Source organism: Eutrema salsugineum, unplaced genomic scaffold (assembly GCF_000478725.1).
Source record: "Eutrema salsugineum unplaced genomic scaffold, Eutsalg1_0 scaffold_2, whole genome shotgun sequence".
Taxonomy (NCBI): Eukaryota; Viridiplantae; Streptophyta; class Magnoliopsida; order Brassicales; family Brassicaceae; genus Eutrema; species Eutrema salsugineum.
Window position 1 is genome coordinate 5,862,283 of NW_006256829.1, and position 22,599 is coordinate 5,884,881.

General features: G+C 37.7%; 8 protein-coding genes across 8 annotated transcripts; 4 read left to right on the forward strand and 4 right to left on the reverse strand.

Moving 5' to 3' along the window:
• Positions 1 to 198: 198 nt before the first annotated feature.
• On the reverse strand, positions 199 to 702 carry LOC18019219. The gene has a single exon (XM_006400208.2). The coding sequence runs from the start codon at positions 700 to 702 to the stop codon at positions 199 to 201; it is 504 nt and encodes a 167-aa protein (XP_006400271.1).
• Positions 703 to 3,377: 2,675 nt separating this feature from the next.
• Positions 3,378 to 4,249, forward strand: LOC18019220. Its single transcript, XM_024155650.1, has one exon. It carries the CDS (start codon positions 3,454 to 3,456, stop codon positions 3,910 to 3,912), a length of 459 nt encoding a protein of 152 aa, XP_024011418.1. The 5' UTR covers positions 3,378 to 3,453; the 3' UTR covers positions 3,913 to 4,249.
• A 1,059-nt stretch (positions 4,250 to 5,308) lies between these two features.
• LOC18019221 (DNA ligase 6) lies at positions 5,309 to 6,761 on the forward strand. Its single transcript, XM_006400210.2, has 2 exons — positions 5,309 to 5,507; positions 5,782 to 6,761. The coding sequence occupies exon 2, from the start codon at positions 5,830 to 5,832 to the stop codon at positions 6,367 to 6,369; it is 540 nt and encodes a 179-aa protein (XP_006400273.1). The 5' UTR covers positions 5,309 to 5,507; positions 5,782 to 5,829; the 3' UTR covers positions 6,370 to 6,761.
• LOC18019222 (DDB1- and CUL4-associated factor 4) lies at positions 6,759 to 9,964 on the reverse strand. The gene is made up of 13 exons (XM_006400211.2): positions 9,909 to 9,964; positions 9,685 to 9,809; positions 9,408 to 9,551; positions 9,207 to 9,337; positions 8,810 to 9,061; positions 8,564 to 8,724; positions 8,268 to 8,368; positions 7,886 to 8,044; positions 7,742 to 7,797; positions 7,603 to 7,660; positions 7,377 to 7,500; positions 7,138 to 7,248; positions 6,759 to 7,044 (listed from the first exon to the last, which is right to left on the reverse strand). The coding sequence occupies exons 1-13, from the start codon at positions 9,916 to 9,918 to the stop codon at positions 6,968 to 6,970; spliced, it is 1,509 nt and encodes a 502-aa protein (XP_006400274.2). The 5' UTR covers positions 9,919 to 9,964; the 3' UTR covers positions 6,759 to 6,967.
• Positions 9,965 to 10,033: 69 nt separating this feature from the next.
• LOC18019223 (2-hydroxyacyl-CoA lyase) lies at positions 10,034 to 11,981 on the reverse strand. The gene is made up of 2 exons (XM_006400212.2): positions 10,551 to 11,981; positions 10,034 to 10,464 (listed from the first exon to the last, which is right to left on the reverse strand). Exons 1-2 carry the CDS (start codon positions 11,955 to 11,957, stop codon positions 10,150 to 10,152), a joined length of 1,722 nt encoding a protein of 573 aa, XP_006400275.1. The 5' UTR covers positions 11,958 to 11,981; the 3' UTR covers positions 10,034 to 10,149.
• An 813-nt stretch (positions 11,982 to 12,794) lies between these two features.
• On the forward strand, positions 12,795 to 14,024 carry LOC18019224. Its single transcript, XM_006400213.2, has 3 exons — positions 12,795 to 13,395; positions 13,492 to 13,577; positions 13,728 to 14,024. Exons 1-3 carry the CDS (start codon positions 12,912 to 12,914, stop codon positions 14,022 to 14,024), a joined length of 867 nt encoding a protein of 288 aa, XP_006400276.1. The 5' UTR covers positions 12,795 to 12,911.
• Positions 14,025 to 14,149: 125 nt separating this feature from the next.
• Positions 14,150 to 15,914, reverse strand: LOC18019225 (ADP,ATP carrier protein ER-ANT1). The gene is made up of 4 exons (XM_024156407.1): positions 15,752 to 15,914; positions 15,215 to 15,494; positions 14,727 to 15,098; positions 14,150 to 14,643 (listed from the first exon to the last, which is right to left on the reverse strand). The coding sequence occupies exons 2-4, from the start codon at positions 15,476 to 15,478 to the stop codon at positions 14,359 to 14,361; spliced, it is 921 nt and encodes a 306-aa protein (XP_024012175.1). The 5' UTR covers positions 15,479 to 15,494; positions 15,752 to 15,914; the 3' UTR covers positions 14,150 to 14,358.
• Positions 15,915 to 16,102: 188 nt separating this feature from the next.
• On the forward strand, positions 16,103 to 22,366 carry LOC18019226 (gamma-tubulin complex component 2). The gene is made up of 22 exons (XM_006400215.2): positions 16,103 to 16,233; positions 16,556 to 16,681; positions 16,829 to 16,887; positions 16,986 to 17,034; positions 17,324 to 17,458; positions 17,921 to 18,052; positions 18,572 to 18,655; positions 18,733 to 18,831; positions 18,937 to 19,028; positions 19,309 to 19,381; positions 19,460 to 19,612; positions 19,703 to 19,822; positions 19,905 to 19,958; positions 20,061 to 20,144; positions 20,253 to 20,327; positions 20,415 to 20,525; positions 20,734 to 20,859; positions 20,962 to 21,069; positions 21,399 to 21,461; positions 21,539 to 21,613; positions 21,760 to 21,899; positions 22,071 to 22,366. Exons 2-22 carry the CDS (start codon positions 16,598 to 16,600, stop codon positions 22,192 to 22,194), a joined length of 2,040 nt encoding a protein of 679 aa, XP_006400278.1. The 5' UTR covers positions 16,103 to 16,233; positions 16,556 to 16,597; the 3' UTR covers positions 22,195 to 22,366.
• The last annotated feature ends 233 nt before the right edge of the window (positions 22,367 to 22,599 follow it).

Consider the following 22,599-nt stretch of genomic DNA (forward strand, 5'->3'; position numbering starts at 1 on the left):
AACCGAATATATCAAAAAAGAGCGTAAACAATGGCAGATATATGGAGAAAATCTAATAACTAAAAGCATTGATACATTATTTTTAAGAAGAAAAAAACGTTAAATCCTAGAAGAGTAACATGGTGAAAAGTAATAAAAAGCAAAAAAAAAAAAAACGAAGAAATCATGGCTGATAATTCTGATAAATAATGAAAAACCCTAAGCTGGCGAGGGGGCAGACGGAGTAGATCCAGCTTTGGTGGAGCAATGTAGCTTAACAAAGCAGTTGAAGAAAGGGTTATGGAACGATCCAAAGATGGTCTTCTCACAATCTCCATTCATCTTCTGTATCGAAGCGCAACATTCCGATCCAATAACGGGTTTGCGTGTGTGGAAAGCTTTAACGATATCCGCAAAACATGTGTGTACCTCCTTGCAATCAGACAAGCATTTGGTGACCTCCGGTGGTGGATGGAACGGGATTGGGTGGAAGTGGTGGTTGTTGCCGGCGGGGAGTGGCGGTAAGGCTTTTCCGGCGCCGGGGAGCGGCCAGTACGGCTTAGGGTGCGGCCAATATGGCTTAGGGTGGAAGTAAGGGTAATAATGGTAGTGCCACCATTCAAGTTTTTCGCTACGCATCGACTCCAAATCTCTTGCTGTGACTTGAGATGTGACACAGCATGACACGAGTACCATAGCAACAATAATTGCGAGATTCTTCATTTTGTTTTTGGATTTTTTTGGGAGCTTTTGGAGGAGGTATGTGAAATGAGAAGAGTGTTTTGATGGTTTTTGAGATGAAAATGACGCATGGGTTTGTTTATATAGGGTTTTTAATTAGGGTTTTTACATATAAATTTTGGGGTTGATGATAATCTTTAATTATGTATCTAAGTATCTTACTGGAATATTCTATGATATACTCGATTTTTTTTTTTACTGACGGCGTAATATACTTTGATGATTGTTGTGGATTTGTGATGTTTGTTTTGCTACATTTATTTATTTCACAGGCCTGAACGGATCACTATTTTTCAGGCTAGGGTAAGGATTACTTCTTAATTAGTAAATAAAATAAAATATGTTCAGTGACAAATTTAAACAATAAAATATGTTCAAATTTTCAAATTTTATAATTAGTAAATAAAATAAAATTTGACCAATTCTAAAATATTACTCTATTCACTAGAGACCAAAATCATGAAATTTTGCGAAGATCTAGTGGCACGCAAAACTCGGTGGAGAAAATCACGAGTGGCAACACAATTTGACAGATTCAAGGAAACTGTTGGATGAGAATCATTACAGTCGAGTTCGAGTACATATATCTCGCTTATTATATGCTTTTGGTCTTGTACAAAATAATAATAAACGGAAACGTCTTAATCTCATAAAAGTATCGACAGCATGAATTGCTTTCAAAAGATCGTCCACCACTTTTCAAGAGATCCCCGCACTGAATCTCCCAGCTTAAGAAATTTGTTATGCAGCAGTAATAGAATACTATCACTTGAATTACTTATATTCTTGGATTTCGGTCCAAATATTTCATACGTGGTGGGTTCACGGAAAACTCTTGTTAAATCATCTAATGAAATCAGCTTATGAAAGAAGCAAACTGATTAACTGAACCAAATCAGAGAGTAGAACCAGATCAGAAAATATACTCTGTACGTTTTTTTTTGTTTGTTATAAAAGAAAATAAGATGCCAGAATTATTATTGACCATGGTGTATGCTCAACATTCTCGTGACCACGATATCCTAATGGAAAGTCGTAGTAGCGACGTTCATAATTTGGTAAATATATTGAGATTTTATTAACATGTTTTGAAAAATGTTACATTTGATTCGGGAGAAACTAGAAAGACGAGTCTAATTCAGAAAGAGTGTATTTGAAGTTGTTTGTATAGGAGAGTTGTTGCTGTCAGTAGAATGAAACATTTGATTGTAAGCAATTAATACTTTTAAAACAGATAATGAAGTTAAACCATACAAGTTGTTGTGTCAAATTTTAATGAACTTTTAAGAAAATATTAATTCTACAAAGATCATTTGATAGAAAATAAAATGGTATTCAGGGATATATATAATTTTGATAAAAACTTGTGAGACATAAAAAGTTAGTAAATGGAAGAAATGAGTTCCATGGAAAGGGGGAATAGTCGCATCTGCAAGTCAAAGGATCCTCCAAATCGGACGAAAGGTTCCGTAGAGCAATCACCAAAATCGAAAGTACGAAGGAAACGAGGGTATGGGTCCCACACGCAACTTATATAACTGTACTTTGATAGTGGAAACCTTATTTTAAACTATCTTTATCATTGATTTCGTATTAGTGATTTATAGTAATCTTAACATTTCAAACTTCTGAGATAACAACAACTGGAAAGTCTTGCAAGTAATAATACTAATACTAATTATGTTGCGTCCTTCCACACTTTCAGCTTCCGGTTATCCACTCATATTACGTGGTATATATGATGTGGAATCTTCCTTAAATTTAGTTTAGTCGGTTTGATTCAAATTGATTTTTAGTTGAAGTTTAAAACAGGATATTTAATATAGTTTGTTTGTGGTAGTGTTATTATCTCAGTCGGGTACAAATCCACATAGTCTTTATTGTTGACAAGAAAAAAATTATTGTTAATTTTAAATAATTAAGCTCTAAATTCAATTTTTATGGTGTGATTCAGGTTATAGTTTCTTCTTTGTACATATAAAGAAAAGAAAAACTAATCTTCATTGAACAAAAGCTGACGACAAAACTAAAATGTAACGACAAACAAAAAAATAGAACTAAACTAAAGCTAAAATTTATCTTTTGCAAGTTCAGTTAAAAAGCTTTTAGTCACTATGCTGTTTATATGACCACTACATGCTCCACTTTCTATTTAAGCTTCAATTGAAAAAAAAAAAAAATACTATCTTAATCTATTGAAAAAATAAAAACAAACAATCAGAAAACTTTTAAATAAGCTTAGTCTTCTAGTTTCTGTTAAAGTTAAAACATAGAAAAAGTAACCTTAAGTTTGATTTTCTTACTTCTAACTTTTGTTTGACAAAATGAAATAAAAAAAACTTCAAACTTTCCGTCAACGAGTTATATAAGCTATAGTTTTTCGGCCATTTACAACTTATAACTTTTATGTAGATCAGTAAAGTGATAAGAACAAAAAAAAAAAGTGATGGCCATAGACTTGTGAAAACACGGCTATACTATTTTGAATATTATTATTATATGATGGAAAGACGCGCATTCAACCATATAATGTCAACCTGTATATGCACAACTGTCTATCTCCACCTTACAAAACAAACATTATAAAATATTATTTTCTTATAACCATTTTTTCCCCGAACATTCTCTTGTATAAATACACACTCTTGTCTTCTTTGGATCCCCTCTTTAAAACACTTCCTTTCGATTCTTTCGATCACAACAAAAAAAAAAACTTCGATCTTTCTTCACATAATGGGAAACTACGTTTCTTCCACACTAAGCAAAACGTCGTCGTCTTCTTCTTCATCATCGGCGGCGAGAGTGATTCTCCCGGACGGTGAAGTGCGTCACATTCACGCGCCGACTAAAGCCGCAGAGCTAATGATGGAGATTCCGAGCTTCTTCCTCGTTGACGCCAAGTCGTTGAAACTCGGCCGGAAATTTAGCCCTTTAGCCGCCGATGATGATCTTCAAATCAGAGGCTGCCACGTCTACGTCGCTTTCCCTATGACGCGTGCCACCTCAGCAGCTAACGCTTCGGATATGGCTCGGTTATTCGTAGCCGCCAAGAAACAACAGCGCCGCCGTGTCGGAAATCATTCCTCCGGCGCCGGAACAGCTGTGAAACATTGTCATAACGGGAAGGTTTCGCCGGACGGGGAAGAAGATGACGTCAGAATGATGATATCGGCGGGATCGAAGCTGAATTAGAAGAGATTGAAGAGTTTTCGGCGGCGGAGTTTATGCATAGAATCTCGATTTCGAAATCTAAGAAGCCAAAGTTAGAAACCATAGCTGAAGAATCTTTGTCTTAACGCATACAAAATCAAACAAACATGGAATTTTTTTTGTTTTTTTTTCTCTTTTTCAAACGTCGCTATTTTTTTTTCTTTTATCCTCGCTGCGCAAGTGGTTTCTCTTTTGTGGTATTAATGAACAGAAAGAGACATTAGTCGAGAATGAACATATTATCTTTTCATTTTTTTTTTGTCCATTTTTTTATGATGAAAACTCAAATTATATAAATGATGGATTGATGATTTATGCTTTCTAAGTTTATAACAGACAAATTTCACAATTATTTTTTATTTTGTATATATCCTTTGGTCAAAATCACGCGACTATAGTTAGACAAATTACAGTATTTACTAGACAAATGATTTAGTTTGCACCATGTTTCAATTTTATTAAATCTTACCACTTACACCAAAGAATGTTTTTCTAATTTTTCCCTCATGATTTCGTTTACAAATAATTGTGAATTTGTGATATCATCATTAGATAAACGTTACTGGTATTAGAAGTTAAAAGAAAATGACGACCAAACAAGTTCAAGGAAGATGATGAATTATGTTTTTATAACTAAAAGTATAAACTATTTCTGTTGATAAAAAAGCATACGTCATACAATATACGAATCCGTGAGTTAATATAATTATATTAGTCATTTTCACGTAGAGATGTGTAATCAATAATCAGTCGTGTTGGTCATGTCGGTTAATATATATTTTGGGTTGTAATACTAATTAAATGCGTTATCAGTTAATATAGTTGTCGCGCTGTGAAAAGTATACGTTTTAAAACAACTGTGAATTTTTGTTAGATGCAGGTCTACTTCGTTGGAGGTTTTTTACTAATTACTGTGGCTTGTTTCGGAGAAGATGTAGATATATAAGTATATAACGTTTTCTAAAGTTTGAGAACTCGTTTATAGGTTCATGGTCGCTCACGACAATTTCGATTACAAGTTATGCTTGTCTGTTGCGTCTTACAGTTTGAATAGATTCCCTCGGCGTTTCTCTTATGTCCCGTTAAAGCTAACTTTTGCTATATAGATTGTTCTTTTGGTTCGAGTTTTTAGTTGTAGTTCTTGCAATTTTTTAGTATTTGGTCTTAATTTCTCTCTTCTTTGTGACAAAATCGAATATTGTACAGTATACAAAAAATAGTATATATATATACCATCACTGAAATGTTATACTGTATATAAAAAACGTCTACAGTCGTTTATGTAAATTTTAACTGACCCAAAAGAGAACTCCGGAAAATTAGCTAATTCAGCTAGTAATCGAATATTATATAGAATTTAATTGAATTATTTTCGTTTACCGACAAAGTAATACAAACCCGAATATTACTAACGTGCGCACTGGTCTCCTCGAGACGACGCCGTCGCCGATCGTCACCGTTCTTCTATGTACTGGGGGGTTAATAATCGGCGGGTCAATGCCTTATATGTTCTGATTATACCACCTACAGGAAGATTCTCGCCGGAGTTTCAATTTTACAATTTTCCTCATTGCAAGGTTCGATTTTTCCTTCTTTTATGAGCCGGTGTTGTATTGGAAGGACATTAGTGACGATTTTAGGGTTTTTAAGAAGAGCGTGTTCAATCTTTGATGATTAAAAAATATATGTCGAAGAGAGAGGTGGGTCATTGTCAGAATTGAGAGGAAGAAAACGATTGATTTGCAAAAGGAATCTGGACGAATTAAGTTATTAGGACAGTTTGTAAAGTGGAGAGATTTTCAAGAAAAGTGAAGCCAGTTGAAACATTGTCTTGTTTTTGAAATGTTTCAGATCATGAAGAAGTAGGCAAAGGTTTAAAGGAATCTGAGAACTTTAATAATGGGTGATGAGAATGTTGCTCACAAGCCTCTGGATGAGAAGGTTTACTTACAAGGGTCTGTTTTATTGGATTGTGGTAAGGAGGAGATTGTGGAAGAGCTTAGGAACTGTTTACCCAAGTGGGTTACGCAAGAACAGGTAACAGATATGATTAGAGGGACATGGAGGAATATAGTCGAAATAGTTGATAATTTCTATGAACACGAGACTAAATTCTACGAGCAAGTCTCTGCTGTTTTAGCTTTTACTTCTAGAGATGGGTTTAGTTCGGGTAACCACGAAGCACTTGTTTCTAAACTGGAGTTTCTACACTGCGAAACCGAGCGAAATGAAACTTGTCATTCATCGCAGTTTCACAAGCTCAAGAGCATGAGTAGTTCCCAGAAGAGCAGCATTTCTCCCGTGAAAAGGAACAGAAAGATCAAAGGTAAACCGAAGAAGAAAGGAAAAGCTTGTTCTAAGTTGGAATCTGCTGGCCCAAAGCAAGCTTCAATAATTAAATTCTTCAACAAAGTTCCTTCAGATGATTCCAATGCTTAAGAGGCTCAAAAGGTTTGTCAGAATTTTTGGAAGTAATATGGTGAGCTCTTTCTGCAAAACCTCATAGACTGATGAACCATTGCTGTGATGTCAACGGATAATACCTCATTGTTACTGCACCAAGATTCTTGGAAGATTAGGATTCGCATACAATTGATTGATCTTCACAGCAACTATGTATACATTGGCCTCATTGAGGAAACTAAAATCATAGAATGGGGGGAAAGATTGTCATTCAGTTGCAGAGTTTTCAGTTTTTGAGTCAGTTCAAAGAACATTTGCTGACCTTATTCTAGTATTGAGCGTCTGTTACTTAATTAAATCCAATATTTGATTGAAGATTTTTTTTTTCTTCTTTTTAAAACTCATTAACATTGAAGATGGAAGAAAGAGCAATAAGTGAACCGAAGAAGCATTTTGTCTTCATTACAATTTTGAAGCAACTGATCCTATTACTGTTACAAGGCTACAAAAAAAAAAAAAAGAACTCTCGTTCCTCAAGAATCTCAAGATCATGGTTACTGCTGCAATCTATTTAATATGAATCTCTAGCAACATCTTACATTGTCTTAAACCTTCTTGTTAAATAGCGAACATCTTAAAATATGTTGAATATTGCTTCGCGCGATCCAAGCCATGCCCCGTGAACAATGCTATCTTTCAAGTCTCTTTGCCCTGAAAATCAAACAATACAAGTTCTTGATTATATACTAACGATAAAAGGAAACAAGAAGTCCAGAAGCAGGAGAAGGATCAGTGTGTAAGTACCTTCAACAGCAGACCAACACACAACTGAAGGGACAGTGTTAGAGAATTTATTCTCAGACAGAAGTTGACCAGATTTGATACTCCAAATGCGAGTATAGCAGTCATCTCCTCCTGAATCAAACACGCAAAGACATAAAAAAAAAAACTCAAATCATCTCTTTGAAATCAAACTCTTGATGCTTTTCCAAGATCCAATATAGCGGTTATGTTATCTGAACAAAAGGGTTCCTCTTTATTACCTGACATAAGAAATCTTTCTGACGGGTCTATGCCAAATTCGATGCGAGTATGAGAATTTACATGTCCTACATATGTCTGTACAGCGACCCCTCTCTTAACCATGCGTTGATCATATAGCTTGATCTAAAAAAAGAGAAAAGTTTGGCGCTTTGGATAACGATCGAAATGCTCTTGAAAGTATCTTAGTCAGTATATGAGGAACCTAGATCTAGTAGCGTTACTCACCGTTCCATCCATGGAGCTTGCCATTAAGTACTGATCATAAGTTTTCAGTGTCTTCAGGCTAGAGAAGGAAGAAGCGAATTTTAGAGTCACGAAAACAAATAAACAGAATTTCCATATATGGTTTCAGTCGTTTACCAACCATGTAAGAGATTTAGGCATATAGATTACACGAGACGGATTTATGTTTCCTTTGAGCTGAAAAAGTAACAATTAGAGAAAAGTATCACCAGAATGTTGTGAGGAAAGATCATGCGAAAGAGATGAAAAGTTGTGACCACAGTACCTCAAACCACTCTTTCTTTGTAGTAGTTTGACTGATTTTACTCTCTGATGGATTCCGTATCTGGTGTCTAGTAAGCCTTGGAGGAGGTCTACCTGGTCTCTCACGTATATCAACCGATGCAATGGCTCCATTTCTGAGCCCACAATGAACGATGTTTCCCTGGGAAAAAGAAGTAGAAACAACGAACACACGTGTCCTTCAGTAAACACGAAGACATGACGTGAATAGTCAGAAGAGAGGTTCAGACAGCAACTTGACTCGAGTTTTCTAGTCAATTAAAATAGAGCTACTGAACGAACATATAGCAAATTAGGAGTTGAGAAACAGTATTGAGCCACTAGAAAACGATGCATCTTGGTGCTTGGAATTAATAGAACTTTACCGATTGATGAAATTGTAGAGCAAAGACATCGCTTTTGCTTCGGAGAAAGTATGAACCTGCTCCTGTATCCAAATCAACCAAAGCGGCTCCAAGGTCGGTCCCTATAATATCACATTCCTTTAAACAATTTTCATATGATTCTTGAAATTACTGAACCAAGTACATTTACAGCAAAAGGCATTGGTAGATCATATTTGCATTGCCTTCTAGCGTTAGTTTGCTCCCTAGTGCAACTGTAATGAAGTAAAATTCTGTGTGACAAAAACAAAACACCAAAAGTAAGAAAGAGAAGGTACCAATAGCTGCATGAGTCCCACGTATATTGCAATCAGCTGTCCAAATGGTACACTCCGAGGAGACATTCCCTTGGAGGCTTCGCGTAGTGACTATGTATGGTTCCTCCGAAAGATTTAACAGAAAAATCGACCCACGGCCAGTTGAACCCAGTGTAGTTATCCTGTTTTCTAGTGTCAAGATTTTACAAATGAGAAATCAAGAGATCAAGAGAGAAAGCAAAAGATAAAAAAACATCCAAAGGATACAATGCCCGCTTTACGCAGTGAAAATCTTCAGATGCATCATATCTTCCAATCGACTGAATAGAAGATATACTAGATAACGCCTGCAAATAAGAGCGTGCAGGTCTCCATATAAGCCTAGGCGCTTCCCTTTCTTCTGTAACGTTATTTACGCGAGGAAGAACAGAAACTGGATCGCACTCGATTCCACCATTTAAAGCTTGACTTTCAGACTCATCAAAGCTTACTTGTCCAGCTTTGGAAACTCTCAGTATGCTGCAAGAACAAACTTCCAAAGCATATAGGTTGGAAAGTAATTTAAAACAATTTTTATCAATAAATCAAAATACATAAAACTTCCATGAAGATGTCTTGAAACAACGATAAAACCAATATTTCTAAGAAACTGACTCATACATACCTCAAGCAGCCTCCAGTACTGCCTGCTACTAGGATGTTTTTCCTGGTCAGGCCTTCAGATGTTTGTATATAAACCTGGAACTGTTTCAAAGCAGCATCGCCTATGTTTTCCGTGGATCCGTATCTCCAAACCTAAGCATCATTACCATTAACACAAACAGAGAAAAAACAAATGTCTTATGTAATCTTAATGTAGTAATACCTCAGGATTAGAGGCTTGTGCCTTTTCGATCTCCTCCTTGAAGCTAGATGTCTTCTTATTGACAGGAATAGCACTGCCATTTAGCTCTCGGGAAAAAAGTAGCTTCAATGCTTTTAGTTTGTTTCTCTTCTGATAATTAGCTTCCTGATGAAATTTTCATATAAACCAATTACATAAACAAGCCAAAATAGGACCTAAAGAAGTTGGTCTGCAAAGACTCGACCTTTACACAAAATTCGAAAGAAGTCGAAATTTGAAGTAAAGCTGTAAAACCGACCTCTATAGGCTCCGGCTCGGGATTTTGTTTCGTTCTTGAAGAAGAACAAGGTTTTGAACCAGGGATAGGACCTTTAATGGCGAAATATTTCTTCTTCTCCTCGTCGAAATAAAATCCAGGAAGTTCTGAAATCAAATTGAACAACAATTAAAACCCAGATTCCCACGTCAATCTCAAGTACGCAATCGAAAATCGAAAAATTATCGCGGGAGAGGATTCAAGACCTGGTCTCATATTGTCCTCTAGGCAACTCTGTTTTCTGTGTTCTTCAGAGACTCCATTAAAGGCTAACTAACATGCGCAATATAAGTAGCTTTAGGTTTTGTTCAACGAAGGAAGCTTTAGGAAATTGAACCGGAAACGTGATTTTTATTCAATTAAATACGAGCCGGACCGGTTATAATCTGGTTTACAATGTGTAAAAGCTAAATACAAACTTCAACAACTTATTAAACTTTCCACATTTTAGTTCTTGTGCTGCAATCTTCCACTCTCAGCACCAGCAAAAGGATCGACGATAACATTAACTACCGCAGGGTTTCTTGCAGCGAACGACTCAGCGAGAGCGGATTTAAGGTCATCAGGTGTTTCCACAATATAACCTTTGCCTCCAAATGCTTCAATAAGCTTGTGATAGCCTGCATTAGGAACAAATGATGTTGGTGCTGGATCTTCTTTATGAGGACCGGATATTTCTTCAGGACTCCTTCGATCACCGCCATAGACACCACCATTGTTGAAGACAATGACCACCACAGGAAGATTGTATCGAACCAATGTCTGCATCATCAAAGACAAAAAGTGACGAAAGATTCAGACAAGACGAGACAGATCCACATTATGGTAATTATGTAATGTTTTACTACCTCAACTTCCATGGCGCTGAATCCAAAACCAGAGTCTCCTTCAACAGCGACAACAAGCCTATCAGGACAAGCAACAGCAGCAGCGATACAGTATCCTAAACCAACACCCATTGTTCCCCAAGTTCCAGCATCAAGCCTTGTCCTTGGCTCTTTCTGAACCAGAACCGATCTTCCTACATCCATTGTGTTAGCTCCTTCTGATACTACAACAGGACTCGGTCCTTGTACCGCCAAAATCGCGTCTCTGATTATCCTCATAGGAGTCAAGAAATTGAAAGGAACAACATCTTTGGCAAGCTGTGACTCCATTTTCTCACCGTTTTCTTTCGCTTTCTTCGAAATCGATTCCACCCATGGATTAGACTTCCCTAGGCAAAAAGGATCGTCTTTTATCTCTCTGTTTAACAATCCGATCACTGTTTTGGCGTCTCCGGCGATCCCCAAGTGAGGTTTCCTCAGCTCAATCTCTTCCTCTGAGATATCCACCAATATAAATTTCACTTCTTTAGACCATTTCGGCGACTCTCCGAAGTGGAGAAGCCAGTTAAGTCTAGCTCCAACCACCAGAGCTACATCGCATTTCCCAATGGCAAGCGACCTCGCCGCCGTCGCCGAGAGCTCGTGTGTGTCCGGCAACAAACCTTTACCCATCGGAGTTGGTAGAAAGGGTATTCCGGTAAGTTCCACCAGTTTCTTCAGCTCATCCTCTGCTCTCGAATACGCCGCTCCTTTACCAAACACGATCAGTGGCCTCTCCGCTTTTCTCAGCAGCGAAACCGCCGATTCGATCTCCGATCTCAGCGAAGCACGGATCGGTTCGTGTTTACGAGAATTTTCGATTTCAGCCACCAGATTCTCCGCCTCGGATTCCGAAATCTTCTGGCGCAATACATCAGACGGGACATCTAGATAACACCCGCCGGGTCGACCCGCGACGGCTCGATCCAGAACCCTAGCGACACAATTGGGGATTTCGCGAACATCTTTCGCTTTCTCCGATAATTTCGAGAAAGATTTCACCGCCTCGACCTGATCAAGCTCCTGGAAATCTCCACGACCGGCGTCTCTCTGATCGCAGGAACCGGAGATCATCACCATCGGCCATGTGTTAGCCCAAGCGTTGGAGAGACCCGCGAGTCCGTGCACGCAACCCGGACCCGAAACCGTGAGGAGGATTCCGGGTCGACCCGTGAGGTAACCGTAGGCGGAGGCGGCGTATCCGGCGGATTGCTCGTTGTGGAAGGCGATGAAGCGTATGCCTAGAGCCATGGCTCGGCTGGCTAGAGACGTGACGGGGATTCCAACGACGCCGAACATGTGGGTGACGCCGAGACGAGATAGTGACTTGGCGACGAGAAAGTTGCCGTCGATTGACGGTGGAGTGGCTGCTGCTGAATCATCCGCCATAGTTTACAGATCTTTCTTGGATTGCTTTACTTCCAGTTTCTTATATAAGCATTTGATGTGTGTTTAACACTCTTAAACATAATTATGTGATTAATGTGTGTTTGCATAAGTTGCTATTATTAATTTTTAACATAAGTGCTTCACTTGTTCAAATATTTTAAATTTTATGTGTTCTAGTAAGTTTTTTATTAAACAATATTATTATCCATAACAATAGTAAATTCAACAAAATGATCACCAAACTATCCATGAATTCTTATTAAATTTAAATTGTGTGAAAAAGGAACTTAAATTACAAAGGTATTGTGATCACATTTTTTAAAAATGGATGTCACTAGTGAGTCCTCCTCACCTAATATTCTCAATAATTGGAATTGAATGATAAAAATGATTAAATTATAAGTTCAGTTTGGATTGGTACAAATTACCTTGTCTAGATTAAGCTTGGTCTGGTTCAGATTTTAAGTAAATTACCTTTTGTCCCTTACTATAAAGTCTAGTTCAGCCACCAGAATTGTAGTTGAACTTAGCAAGGAAAGACAATACAAAAATGGATTTGTGCTTCTACACAAGGTGGAGGATTTTGACCACGACAAAAATAGAGCCACTCAAAGATTTCTCATGATATCTATGCGCCTCTACAAAACAAAAACGTTTATAATCTAATTTGCTTGGTTCAACTTTCGGATATTCTTATATAGTTTCTCCAAAAGACTATTTGCAAATGTTATAATGAAAATCAAAAAAACTTTTCGTCATTTAATTTAACAAAGAAAACATAAAAGAGCTTCAAAAATAAAAAACACAGCAACGTGTGGAACCATTAACAATCAAACATCCTTAATGGCACGCACGTCCTCTCTCACGTATACATATGCTCAAACATTCAAGAGCCAATGTAAGGTTCGATCGAGCTGCAGAATCAGTTTCCGATCTGAGTTTTAGTAACAAAACATGGCAAGATCGCTCAAGAAATCAGCCAAGTTGAGTCTGAGACGAGTCCGGATCAATACACCTTCCATTAGGTACAAACCGGACTCAAGTTCCATAGAGAGGGACCAAAGAATTGAGTTTCTAGGCGAAAATGCCGATGATGCTGGATCCGGAGTAGAAGAAAACAAAGGCGAAAACAGCGAAAGTGAAGAGATTGAAGACAAAGAAGAAGAAACAGTCAAAGTAATAGTAGAAGAAAAAGAGGAAAAAGAGCAACAAGAACAAGATGATGGCAAGAGCGTTGACAATGGAGGCGGAGAAAGGAAACAAGAGGCGGTGGTAGCGGCTGAGGCGGTTAACGAGGAGGCGGAAGGCGGGAACAGAGTAATGGTGGTGGTGGATAAAGCGCTTGCTTCTACCGGAGCTTTAGAATGGGCTATAACGCATACTTTACAACCACAAGACGTTCTTTTTCTGTTATACTTTGCAAAACCGTTTAGAAAAAGTTCTTCTCTTTTTCACTTCTTCTTCTTCTATATTTTCTTGTTTAAGGGGTTTGTTTGTTATTGGTTTCTTACATGTTTTTCGGGTTTGGTTTTAGGCAAAAGGAAGAACCGAAAACGTGAGGTGAAAACAGATGAATTAGTCCATACTTTGAAGAAACTGTGCCAAACAAAACGACCCGGGGTGAGTTTACTCCCACTTGTTTGCTATACATTTGGTTTCTTTATTTTTTTGACAATTACATGTTTTTCATCAAATAAAAACTACAAACTAAGTGTTCACTGAATAAAAAAGGTAAGATTTTTGAGGTGTTGATTTGTCTATATATGGCAGATAGAAGTGGAGATAAGGAGGCTAGAAGGAAAAGACAAAGATAAAGGAGCGAAGATAGTAGAAGAAGCAAAGAAACAACAAGTGAGTCTTTTAGTGGTTGGACAAGAGAAGAAACCTCCGGTATGGAGGTTATTGAAGAGATGGGCTTGGAAGAGACGCCGAGGGCATGGCGGTGTTCTCAAGTACTGTCTCGAGAACGCATCTTGCATGACAATAGCGGTTAAACCCAAGAACCGCAAGCTTGGCGGTTACTTAATAACCACAAAACGCCACAAAAACTTTTGGCTTCTGGCTTAAGAACACTGCAAGTTTTTCCTACTTTTGTGTTTGTATCATCAAAAAGCTTTTAAAGTTTTCGCCTTTCTTTTCTTTTTTGATGAATGAAACAAAATTGCACCAATACTAAAAGCAAAATCACTAGCTTTTCTTGGATTTATTGAAATAACAATGTATCTGCACAAGAATTATCAACAATTTTCCCTATCTTCTTCTGATTAAACAGGTTAACGATTCCGAGCTTCTGTTAAATTAACACAACACAGTGAAATGTACGTGAGACTTCTTGGTGTTTACTGGGCTTATCTTTCTTACCCTGAGTTTCCATTGTAATTTTTCTGGATTTGTTTCAAAACTACTGAACCCAATGCTTATAAGCAATCCGGTGAAGCTGATCGTATCCTGCAAGCACTCCTGCTCCAGCTACTCCAAGAAGCATGTTCGCAGTAACTCCTCTATATAGCGCATAGAACCCTTCTGATTTCATTATCTCTCTCAAGGCGTGAATGGCGTTCCGGTATTTCACAGGTTGTCCTGATGTAAGCATCATTCTCCTCCTAAGTGTGTCAAAAGGGTAAGCAATGACGCCTGCAGAGGTAGTAATGCTCCAACCCAATAGAAAGCTAGCCAAGAAGTTTCCCTGTCACAGAATCAAACAACCATTTTTAGCTATTGCTTGCTCTTAGATTAAGCAATTATAACGGCGCAGAAAGATGGTAGTACCTCCAAGGAACCGACTAAAACAATGGGTTTGATAGTATCATACATCCCGAAATACATTCCTCGGTAAAGAGTGATTCCCAGTATTGACACCCCAAATCCACGGTAAAGGCCTTTAACGCCATCGCTTGAGAAAGTCTTACGGTACACATCGATCATCCCTTTAAACTGTCTCTTGCCATTAACTGAACATTCCTTTGCATCAGTGCCTAAACGGGTCCGGGCATAATCCAGATGGTATAAGAACAATGAAGTTGTTGCTCCAGCAGCACTTCCTGAAGCAACATTTCCAGCAAACCACTTCAAGTAACCGTCCTTCTCTTTTGAACATCCGAGAAGGTTCTTGAAGTAACCTTTAAATGCAAAGTTGGAAGCCTAAGAGCAATTAAATTTAGTGACTATAAGAATCTAACACATACCACACTCAGTCTACAGATGAGCGCTCTGATCAAATGCCAATACATGCAGAAAAATAGAATCCTGGAAAGTACCTGTGTAGGGAAATATCGTATGACATTGGCTTGATTTCCTCTCCAAAAGGACAGAACACCTTCTTCTCTGAAGATTCTGACGAAGCAATTACCCAAACCAGTGTAAGGTCTTGCGAGATGTCCTGTCTTTATCATCTCCCCTTGATTCTGCAGTAAAAGCTTCACCCTTTCGATTGGAGCAGCTGCAGATTTTGCAACAATGGCTGCAGCACCTCCCATCACAAAATCCGCAGAGAATTTCTCGGATTTTCCGACCAAAGCCATCCTTTTTCCCCTACCTAATCAATACCAAATACTTAAAACCAATCCAGGAAAAAAAAGAACATCTTTTTTACCCACCTAATTAGTATAGTTTCTTTTGGGTTCTCTTCTCGACCCAGAAATTTCAAAACCTAAAGCATCACTCAGATAAACCCCCCAAAATGGGACAATATTTCTAACGACAATACAAGGGGTTCAGGAATCAAACACCGAATTCAACAGAACAAGAATGATAAAAAGGAAACAGAAAGAGAAGATTCTATAGTGAAAAACCTGGGAGATTCCTTATTGATTTCGCCGCAGAGAGATGAACTCGGCGGCGAAAAATTGCTTCCAGGCCCAGGAGAAGAGGTTGCGGGCGATTTCTATTTATTTTTATTCGTTTTAGAACACGATAAAATAGAAAAGAGATAATCATTTCTGTGAATTGAAACTTGAAAGCTGGAGCACAGAAGAGGATGAAAGATGGTTTTTTTCTCTCTTTTAAAAAAGGAAATCATTTGTCCTTTTCTATTTTTTAAATTCTTTTTCTCATCTTTAGAGAATACTCAAATTGCAAAAAAAAAAAAAAAAAAAGAGAAATATATTTGGCAAATCAAAAGAGAAAATAAATTGCATCGAAAAAAAAAACAACAAAATACATAGTGGAATTTTGCCGCCGAGAGAGCGAACCCCTCTCACTCGCTCAACGTTCGACGTCGCCACTAGCGAGTAGCAGTGAAGCTCCTCCTTGAAGCTTGCGGCGCCGAGATCTATAGGTTTGTTAAATGTTAACATACTCATCTTTCTCCTTGAGCAACTTCAGTTTTGTGTGCTAGGGTTTTCAAATCAATTTTCAGCTGAGTTCTGGTTCCAATTCCATTTCCGGGAATCGATCATCAAACAAAATTCTTGTTCATGCAATCTGCATCGCGCGGTTTCGTAATCCGCCGTGAACTTTTTTGAATTGGGTTCGAATTTTGAAACCAGGATCTGAAATCTATGGTTCACGTTAACCGGGACATTACCTACCAATGAATTCATGGTTTATAGAAAACCGGCGTGGTTACTGATCTCGTGTCTCCTTTTTTTTCCTCGTAGAGCTTTTTATTTTAGTTGCACACTGAAGCTTCAAGGGAAGCAATGGAATCAATGACGCCAATCTCGTGCCCTACGACTCCTCGTTGGAATCAAGACAGGCCGTTCCTCACTGGCCGCTTCCAGCAGGTTCTCGATCTTTAGATGTGGTTTTTTTTTTTTTTTTTTTTTGTTCTCTAGTTCTTTCGAATCATATTGAATTTTCGACATTTTTGATTTGGTAACTTTAGTAAGAAAGAAAAAAGGTTAGTTTTGACAATGGGTTTGTTATCTCAGGAAACGAAGGCAAGCTCCAAATTTGCTGATTCTAAGCGGTTTCCTTTAGACTCGTCTAGGTATGATTTCTATGCTGAGAATTAGTTGTACATCTTGTTTCAACCAAAAAATCACTAATCTTTATGCTTGTCTTTTTCCACTCTCCATGTGGTTTCAGCAATTCTGGAGTAGAGCAGGCTATTGGCTGCTATGACACTCCGGTTCAGGTTTGTGTTATTTTACTAAGCAAGTGTGTCTCTTTTTTTCTCCTTGGCTTCCATTGTTATTCTATAACCTTGAAACGGGTGGTGAGATACTTAAAGGGTTTGAGGTCCGTTGTTTTACAAGTTGCCATTATTGTTGATGAAGATGGCCATATCATTTTTGTGGCATAGGCTAGAGTAATTGATCTGAGCCAAATAATTGTGTAACTTGCTGGCCTAGGTTGAGACTATTTGGAGTCATCTCTTCTGTTTTATCCATTTCAATGACTTTGTTGTCTCTTTTGGCATGCAGGAACTTATCGTCATTGATGATCTCTTATCTGCTATGGTTGGAGTTGAAGGGAGATATATATCAATTAAAAGATTCCATGGGAAGGAGGATAGTATAGCCTTCCAGGTTGATCCATCAATGGATTTGGCACTACAGGCAAGTATAACTCAACACAATAAATCTTGGTTCTTATCCCGAACATTTTAGCAAGATGGTCGACAGTAGTCAACTGCAGAAACCTATGATTTCTAACCATGTTATGATCTGTCTTTTTGGAGCGAAATAGCTCAAGTTAAGACCGGAATTAGCTCCTTTTTGCTAAATCCTTCACATTTTGAGACTATTATAGTGCTTTGCAAGGTTTTACCTCTTCATGTATGTTTATGGAACTTGATGCTGCTTTATTCAAAAGTAAATGTCATTTCATTGGTCTTCTGACCTCTTGAAACTTTAACCATCTGTGAAAGTCCAATCAGATAGATTCAACCATTATTTTTTTTTTATGCCGTAGAATGGGTTTCTCTCTTTTGTGCAAGGATTAGAGATGTTATAAGTAATTAACATTGTAAGCTTTATTATAACTGGCTCTTCTATAGACTGATGCAAATGATTTTGCAGGAACTGGCGAAAAGAATATTCCCTATATGTGAATGTTTTCTTCTGATTGACCAATTTGTGGAGTCAAGCTCGCAGTTCAAGAACGGGCTAGTTAACCATGCATTCGCAGCTGCACTCAGGGCACTCCTCCTTGTATGTAATATAGGTTGCTACCTTTGTGGTATTTGTGATGCATGGTTTGTTCAGTTATTTTTCTTTCCCATGCTGTTTCATGTGGGGATTTTGCAAACTGGATATGGATTCCGTAAACTAATTGTCAACTTTGGGGATTTACTCAGTAAACTAAAAACATGAACTTGGAAAGGTCAATTTAGAATGTTTTTTTGTTTATATATTGGCTTCCTTCTTGTCCCCTGAATTGGTGTTTTTATTACATTTCTGAGTGTGCATATATGCATATGTATGAATATCTAAGATGACACGAATAGCTCTTGCGGTCTTCTTTGTTCCAGGTTTTTGCCGTCTTTGTAGTCCCTCTCTCAGTATTGCCTCATTGAAGAAATTGATAGTCTGATTTTTCGCACGTGGAGTTTTGTGTCTAACCCATGTCAATTGCATTGTTTGGATTGAGAGATACTTTTGTTAGCGATGTGGTAATTTGACAATAATTTTTGCTAATGCTAAAAGTATTAACCATCCTTTTTTTACCAGGATTATCAAGCCATGGTGGCGCAATTGGAACATCAATTTCGACTTGGAAGACTTTCTATACAAGGATTATGGTTTTACTGTCAGGTATGTCTTTCTTCAGATAATCCAAGCTACAAGGTCTGTAAAAAGTATGCTGATTGATTGTTTTTCGTATCTCTCAGCCCATGATGGGATCCATGCGCGCATTGGCTGCAGTAATTCAGCAGGCTTCTGCTAAGCATTTTGTGGGTTCTGGTGTGCTTAATCTCCTGCAGAGTCAGGTAGATTCTTGCTTCGGTCATAAAAATACCTTTTGGATGTTTTTTTTGTGTGCTGGAACTAGCTTTCTTATTATGTGTCCTAATCTTGAAGACTGTCATGCCTAGGCTAAAGCGATGGCTGGTGATAATTCAGTGCGGTCATTGTTAGAGAAAATGACCGAGTGTGCAAGCAATGCATACTTGACCATATTGGAAAGGTTGATTTCCTATGCCTCTTTCTTTTTTGGTCGTAACTTGACTCATAGTAGAAAAATTGTTCTATAATCTCTGCCCGTTCCCCTTTGTTATTGTTTGTGGGAATGCTCAGATAATCTAAGTCCAACCTATGGCTATGTTTTTCCTTTTTTGTAAGGAGTGATAAGCGAACATGTTTGTTATCTTTTGTGTTGACAGATCTGTACATAGGTTACTCTATTTGCTAGATAGCTCATACTATTCTCAGATGTTTCAACTGACTTGAATTAGTGTTTAATTAAGGTGGGTCTATGAAGGGATTATTGATGATCCGTATGGGGAATTTTTTATTGCTGAGAACAGGTCTCTTAAAAAGGTACTTCGAATTTTTCTCAGCTCGCCTGCACAATTGTCAATTGTTTGATCTTACAATTTCAAAGTTTTTTATGTACAGGAGAGCCTCAGTCAGGACTCTACGGCTAAATATTGGAGCCAAAGATACAGCCTCAAGGATACTATTCCTGGCTTCCTTGCAAACATTGCCGCAACAATATTGACTACAGGGAAATATCTAAATGTTATGAGAGAGTGTGGGCACAATGTTCAGGTAAGGATTGTCGATGAATTTTTCTTGTCATTATTACAGTCAACGATGATCGTGATATTGGGCATGACATTGGCTTGGTTTTTTTGACAGGTCCCCATCTCAGAGAGATCTAAGCTAACCATATTTGGCTCAAATCATCATTATCTTGAATGCATAAAGGCAGCTCACGAATTTGCCAGTATAGAGCTAGTGAGTCTCATCAAGGATAAGGTAATAAATTGTGTTATGATGACTGCTTTTTTGATGTCATTCCCCGCAAATTCACCTCTCTGACCATCCGTCTATGATTCAGTATGACCTCATTGGAAGGCTTCGATCTATAAAGCACTATCTTCTTCTCGACCAGGTATGCTAGTTCTATTCATGGATAAGCAGCTGTCTTCAGAGATTATCATACTTTTCTACGCACAAATTTACATTTTTGGCTCAACAATGTAATGAACTACAGGGTGATTTCTTGGTTCATTTTATGGACATTGCTCGAGAAGAGCTCAACAAAAAAGTGCATGAAATATCTACTGAAAAGTTGCAGGTACTTTTGCCCCGTCTAGAGCACGAAAAGATTAGACAAAGCTTGCTATCATTATTCAATCGTTCCTATGCTTGCTTTCTGGAATCTGAATATATTTGTATGATTTAGTCTTTGCTAGATCTTGCTCTACGTACTACAGCGGCAGCAGCAGATCCTCGCCACGAGGACTTAACTTGTTGTGTGGTGAGCAGTCAATTTCTCTTTTCCTAGATGTGATCAGTTGCAAAGTCTGTACACAAATTTGTTCTCACTTTTGCATTCATATCTTAGGATCGAGCTTCATTGCTTGCGACTTTGGGAATGCACAAGGATCCTGATAGCAATAGTATAGAAGACCCAGTGAGCATCACTGGTCTAGAGACATTTTCCTTGAGCTACAAGGTCTCTTTCTTTCCTTGTCTGCACCTACCTTCTAACTATTTTTTTTTCATGATATATATTATTAATTCTACAGCCTAAATACCAGCAATGATGTTTATAGATAGCTACTAAGTCGCTTGTAGATTCATCATTCATACTTGTAATTTACAAATGCATATTTGATTGGCTACTTCATTGTTTGATATGTCGATCGTGCTTTTTGTTTCAGGTTCAATGGCCACTTTCTATTGTCATATCAAAGAAAGCCCTGTCAAAGTACCAGTTAATTTTCCGCTTTCTTTTCCATTGCAAACATGTGGAACGCCAACTTTGTGGTGCATGGCAGATACATCAAGTATGTACTAATATTATATTCGTACCTTGGAATTTATTTTGTTTCTTACGATTTTTTTTTAATCTGTTTTCTTGTCTAACAAAGTGCTGTGTAATTCTACAGGGGATTCGGTCTATGAACTCTAACGGTACAGCAATTCGTAGATCATCGCTTCTCTGCCGTAGCATGCTTAAATTCATCAGTAGCCTTCTACATTATCTTACATTCGAGGCAAGTCGTAAACTTTCTCTTTGTTGTGTTTGTTTTAAACTTTTATGTTTCCTAATATAATGGTAATTAGGTTATTTATTTAAAGATATCTCTGAAGTCCGTAAGGATTATACTTATAAATGTAGAAACTTCTTGCAATTGTGAGTTCCGAGATATGCACTCTTGAATTCGTGAGTTATAGATTCTAAAGAACTAAGTAAACTATCAATGAACAATTAAGAGAAATCACACTAGGAATATTTAAAGACATGATTCTTATTCCTTATGAGATCTTTGAATTTTTTTTCCAATGTTGCATTTGCTTGCTTCTATGTGGGATGTCTCTTCAGGTTCTCGAACCAAATTGGCATGTGTTGCACGATAGACTACAATCCACAAGGAGTGTAGATGAGGTAAGTGTAGAGATCTGCTTTGTTATAGTTGTAGGGCAAAACGTGCTTCATTGAACAATGTGCCCATCATCTTACAGGTGATACAGCATCACGACTTTTTTCTTGATAAGTGTCTGAGAGGATGCTTGCTTCTTTTACCTGATGTCCTTAAGGTTTGTCGCTGCTCCTTTTTAATGTTATGATTTCTTAGAATCGATGTAATTATGTGCTTCTCGATCTTGCAATTATAGCAGAAAATTCTGAATGCAGTAATAGTGATGTTTTTCAATATTTACACTAGTCTTTGCTGATGATGCAGAAAATGGAGAAATTGAAATCAGTGTGCCTGCAATATGCTGCAGCCACGCAGTGGCTGATTGCATCGTCTATCGACATCAATAGCCAGTCTCATACGCAGAAAACAATGATAAGAGACGCAACCGTCACAGAGTCCATATTGTAAGTAATAACAATCAACCTGTTTTAAAACTTTATCACTTCTCTTTCATGGCGAATTATGTAGATAATAAAGGCCCCTTCAATCAACCTCTCTACAAAAGCAGCTGGTGCTAGAATTTTGGAACTTCATATTACAGTATTATTCTAAAATGTCTGTTTGCAATTTACCAGCAATTTTGAGAGGGAATTCAACTCAGAGTTGCAGAGCTTAGGACCAGTGTTGAGCAAAGGCTCTCAGGCTGAGCCATACTTGACTCATCTCTCTCAGTGGATCCTTGGTGTGTCGAAAGAATGAGAGTGAGACATTTCTAAACAAACTCAGGCAATTCATTATTTTTTAGTGTTTATCAAACGATATTCAGCTTGAAGTTGGTATGGCTCAATTTGGATGTGTGAGTGTGTTTAGCCTTTCGCTGTTGTTTCTTTATTTTATTTCTGTTTTTGTGAATTCCCACGTTTTAAAAAAAAAAAGAAAGATTCATCTCTAAGGCTCTCTCTTTTAAAGCTTGCATTCAAGTTCTGTTTCCCAGCAACTAAAGTACATTCTTTGAGGAATTATCTTGAATCTTTTACGCTCTAGCTCAAAAGTATTTTTGATCGAGGTTCCTTTGACAATGCAATAATCTCTTCACCATAAATCCATTGGGTTTGCTGTTTAATATACTATAAACAAAATCCAATTATGCAACCCAAAAAGAGA

Coding starts and splice junctions, on each gene's coding strand:
- LOC18019219 (XM_006400208.2), bottom strand. CDS start 702: ATGAAGAATCTCGCAATTATTGTTGCTATGGTACTCGTGTCATGCTGT.
- LOC18019220 (XM_024155650.1), top strand. CDS start 3,454: ATGGGAAACTACGTTTCTTCCACACTAAGCAAAACGTCGTCGTCTTCT.
- LOC18019221 (XM_006400210.2), top strand. CDS start 5,830: ATGGGTGATGAGAATGTTGCTCACAAGCCTCTGGATGAGAAGGTTTAC.
- LOC18019222 (XM_006400211.2), bottom strand. Junction 7,501..7,602: donor CAAGCTCCATGGATGGAACG/GTGAGTAACGCT, acceptor CTCTTTTTTTAG/ATCAAGCTATATGATCAACG. Junction 7,045..7,137: donor GTGTTGGTCTGCTGTTGAAG/GTACTTACACAC, acceptor TTTGATTTTCAG/GGCAAAGAGACTTGAAAGAT.
- LOC18019223 (XM_006400212.2), bottom strand. CDS start 11,957: ATGGCGGATGATTCAGCAGCAGCCACTCCACCGTCAATCGACGGCAAC. Junction 10,465..10,550: donor TCAGCGCCATGGAAGTTGAG/GTAGTAAAACAT, acceptor TTGATGATGCAG/ACATTGGTTCGATACAATCT.
- LOC18019224 (XM_006400213.2), top strand. CDS start 12,912: ATGGCAAGATCGCTCAAGAAATCAGCCAAGTTGAGTCTGAGACGAGTC. Junction 13,396..13,491: donor TGCAAAACCGTTTAGAAAAA/GTTCTTCTCTTT, acceptor GTTTGGTTTTAG/GCAAAAGGAAGAACCGAAAA. Junction 13,578..13,727: donor GCCAAACAAAACGACCCGGG/GTGAGTTTACTC, acceptor TATATATGGCAG/ATAGAAGTGGAGATAAGGAG.
- LOC18019225 (XM_024156407.1), bottom strand. CDS start 15,478: ATGGCTTTGGTCGGAAAATCCGAGAAATTCTCTGCGGATTTTGTGATG. Junction 15,099..15,214: donor TACGATATTTCCCTACACAG/GTACTTTCCAGG, acceptor AATTGCTCTTAG/GCTTCCAACTTTGCATTTAA. Junction 14,644..14,726: donor TTTTAGTCGGTTCCTTGGAG/GTACTACCATCT, acceptor ATTCTGTGACAG/GGAAACTTCTTGGCTAGCTT.
- LOC18019226 (XM_006400215.2), top strand. CDS start 16,598: ATGGAATCAATGACGCCAATCTCGTGCCCTACGACTCCTCGTTGGAAT. Junction 18,053..18,571: donor CACTCAGGGCACTCCTCCTT/GTATGTAATATA, acceptor TTTTTTTACCAG/GATTATCAAGCCATGGTGGC. Junction 19,613..19,702: donor AGTGTGGGCACAATGTTCAG/GTAAGGATTGTC, acceptor TTTTTTTGACAG/GTCCCCATCTCAGAGAGATC.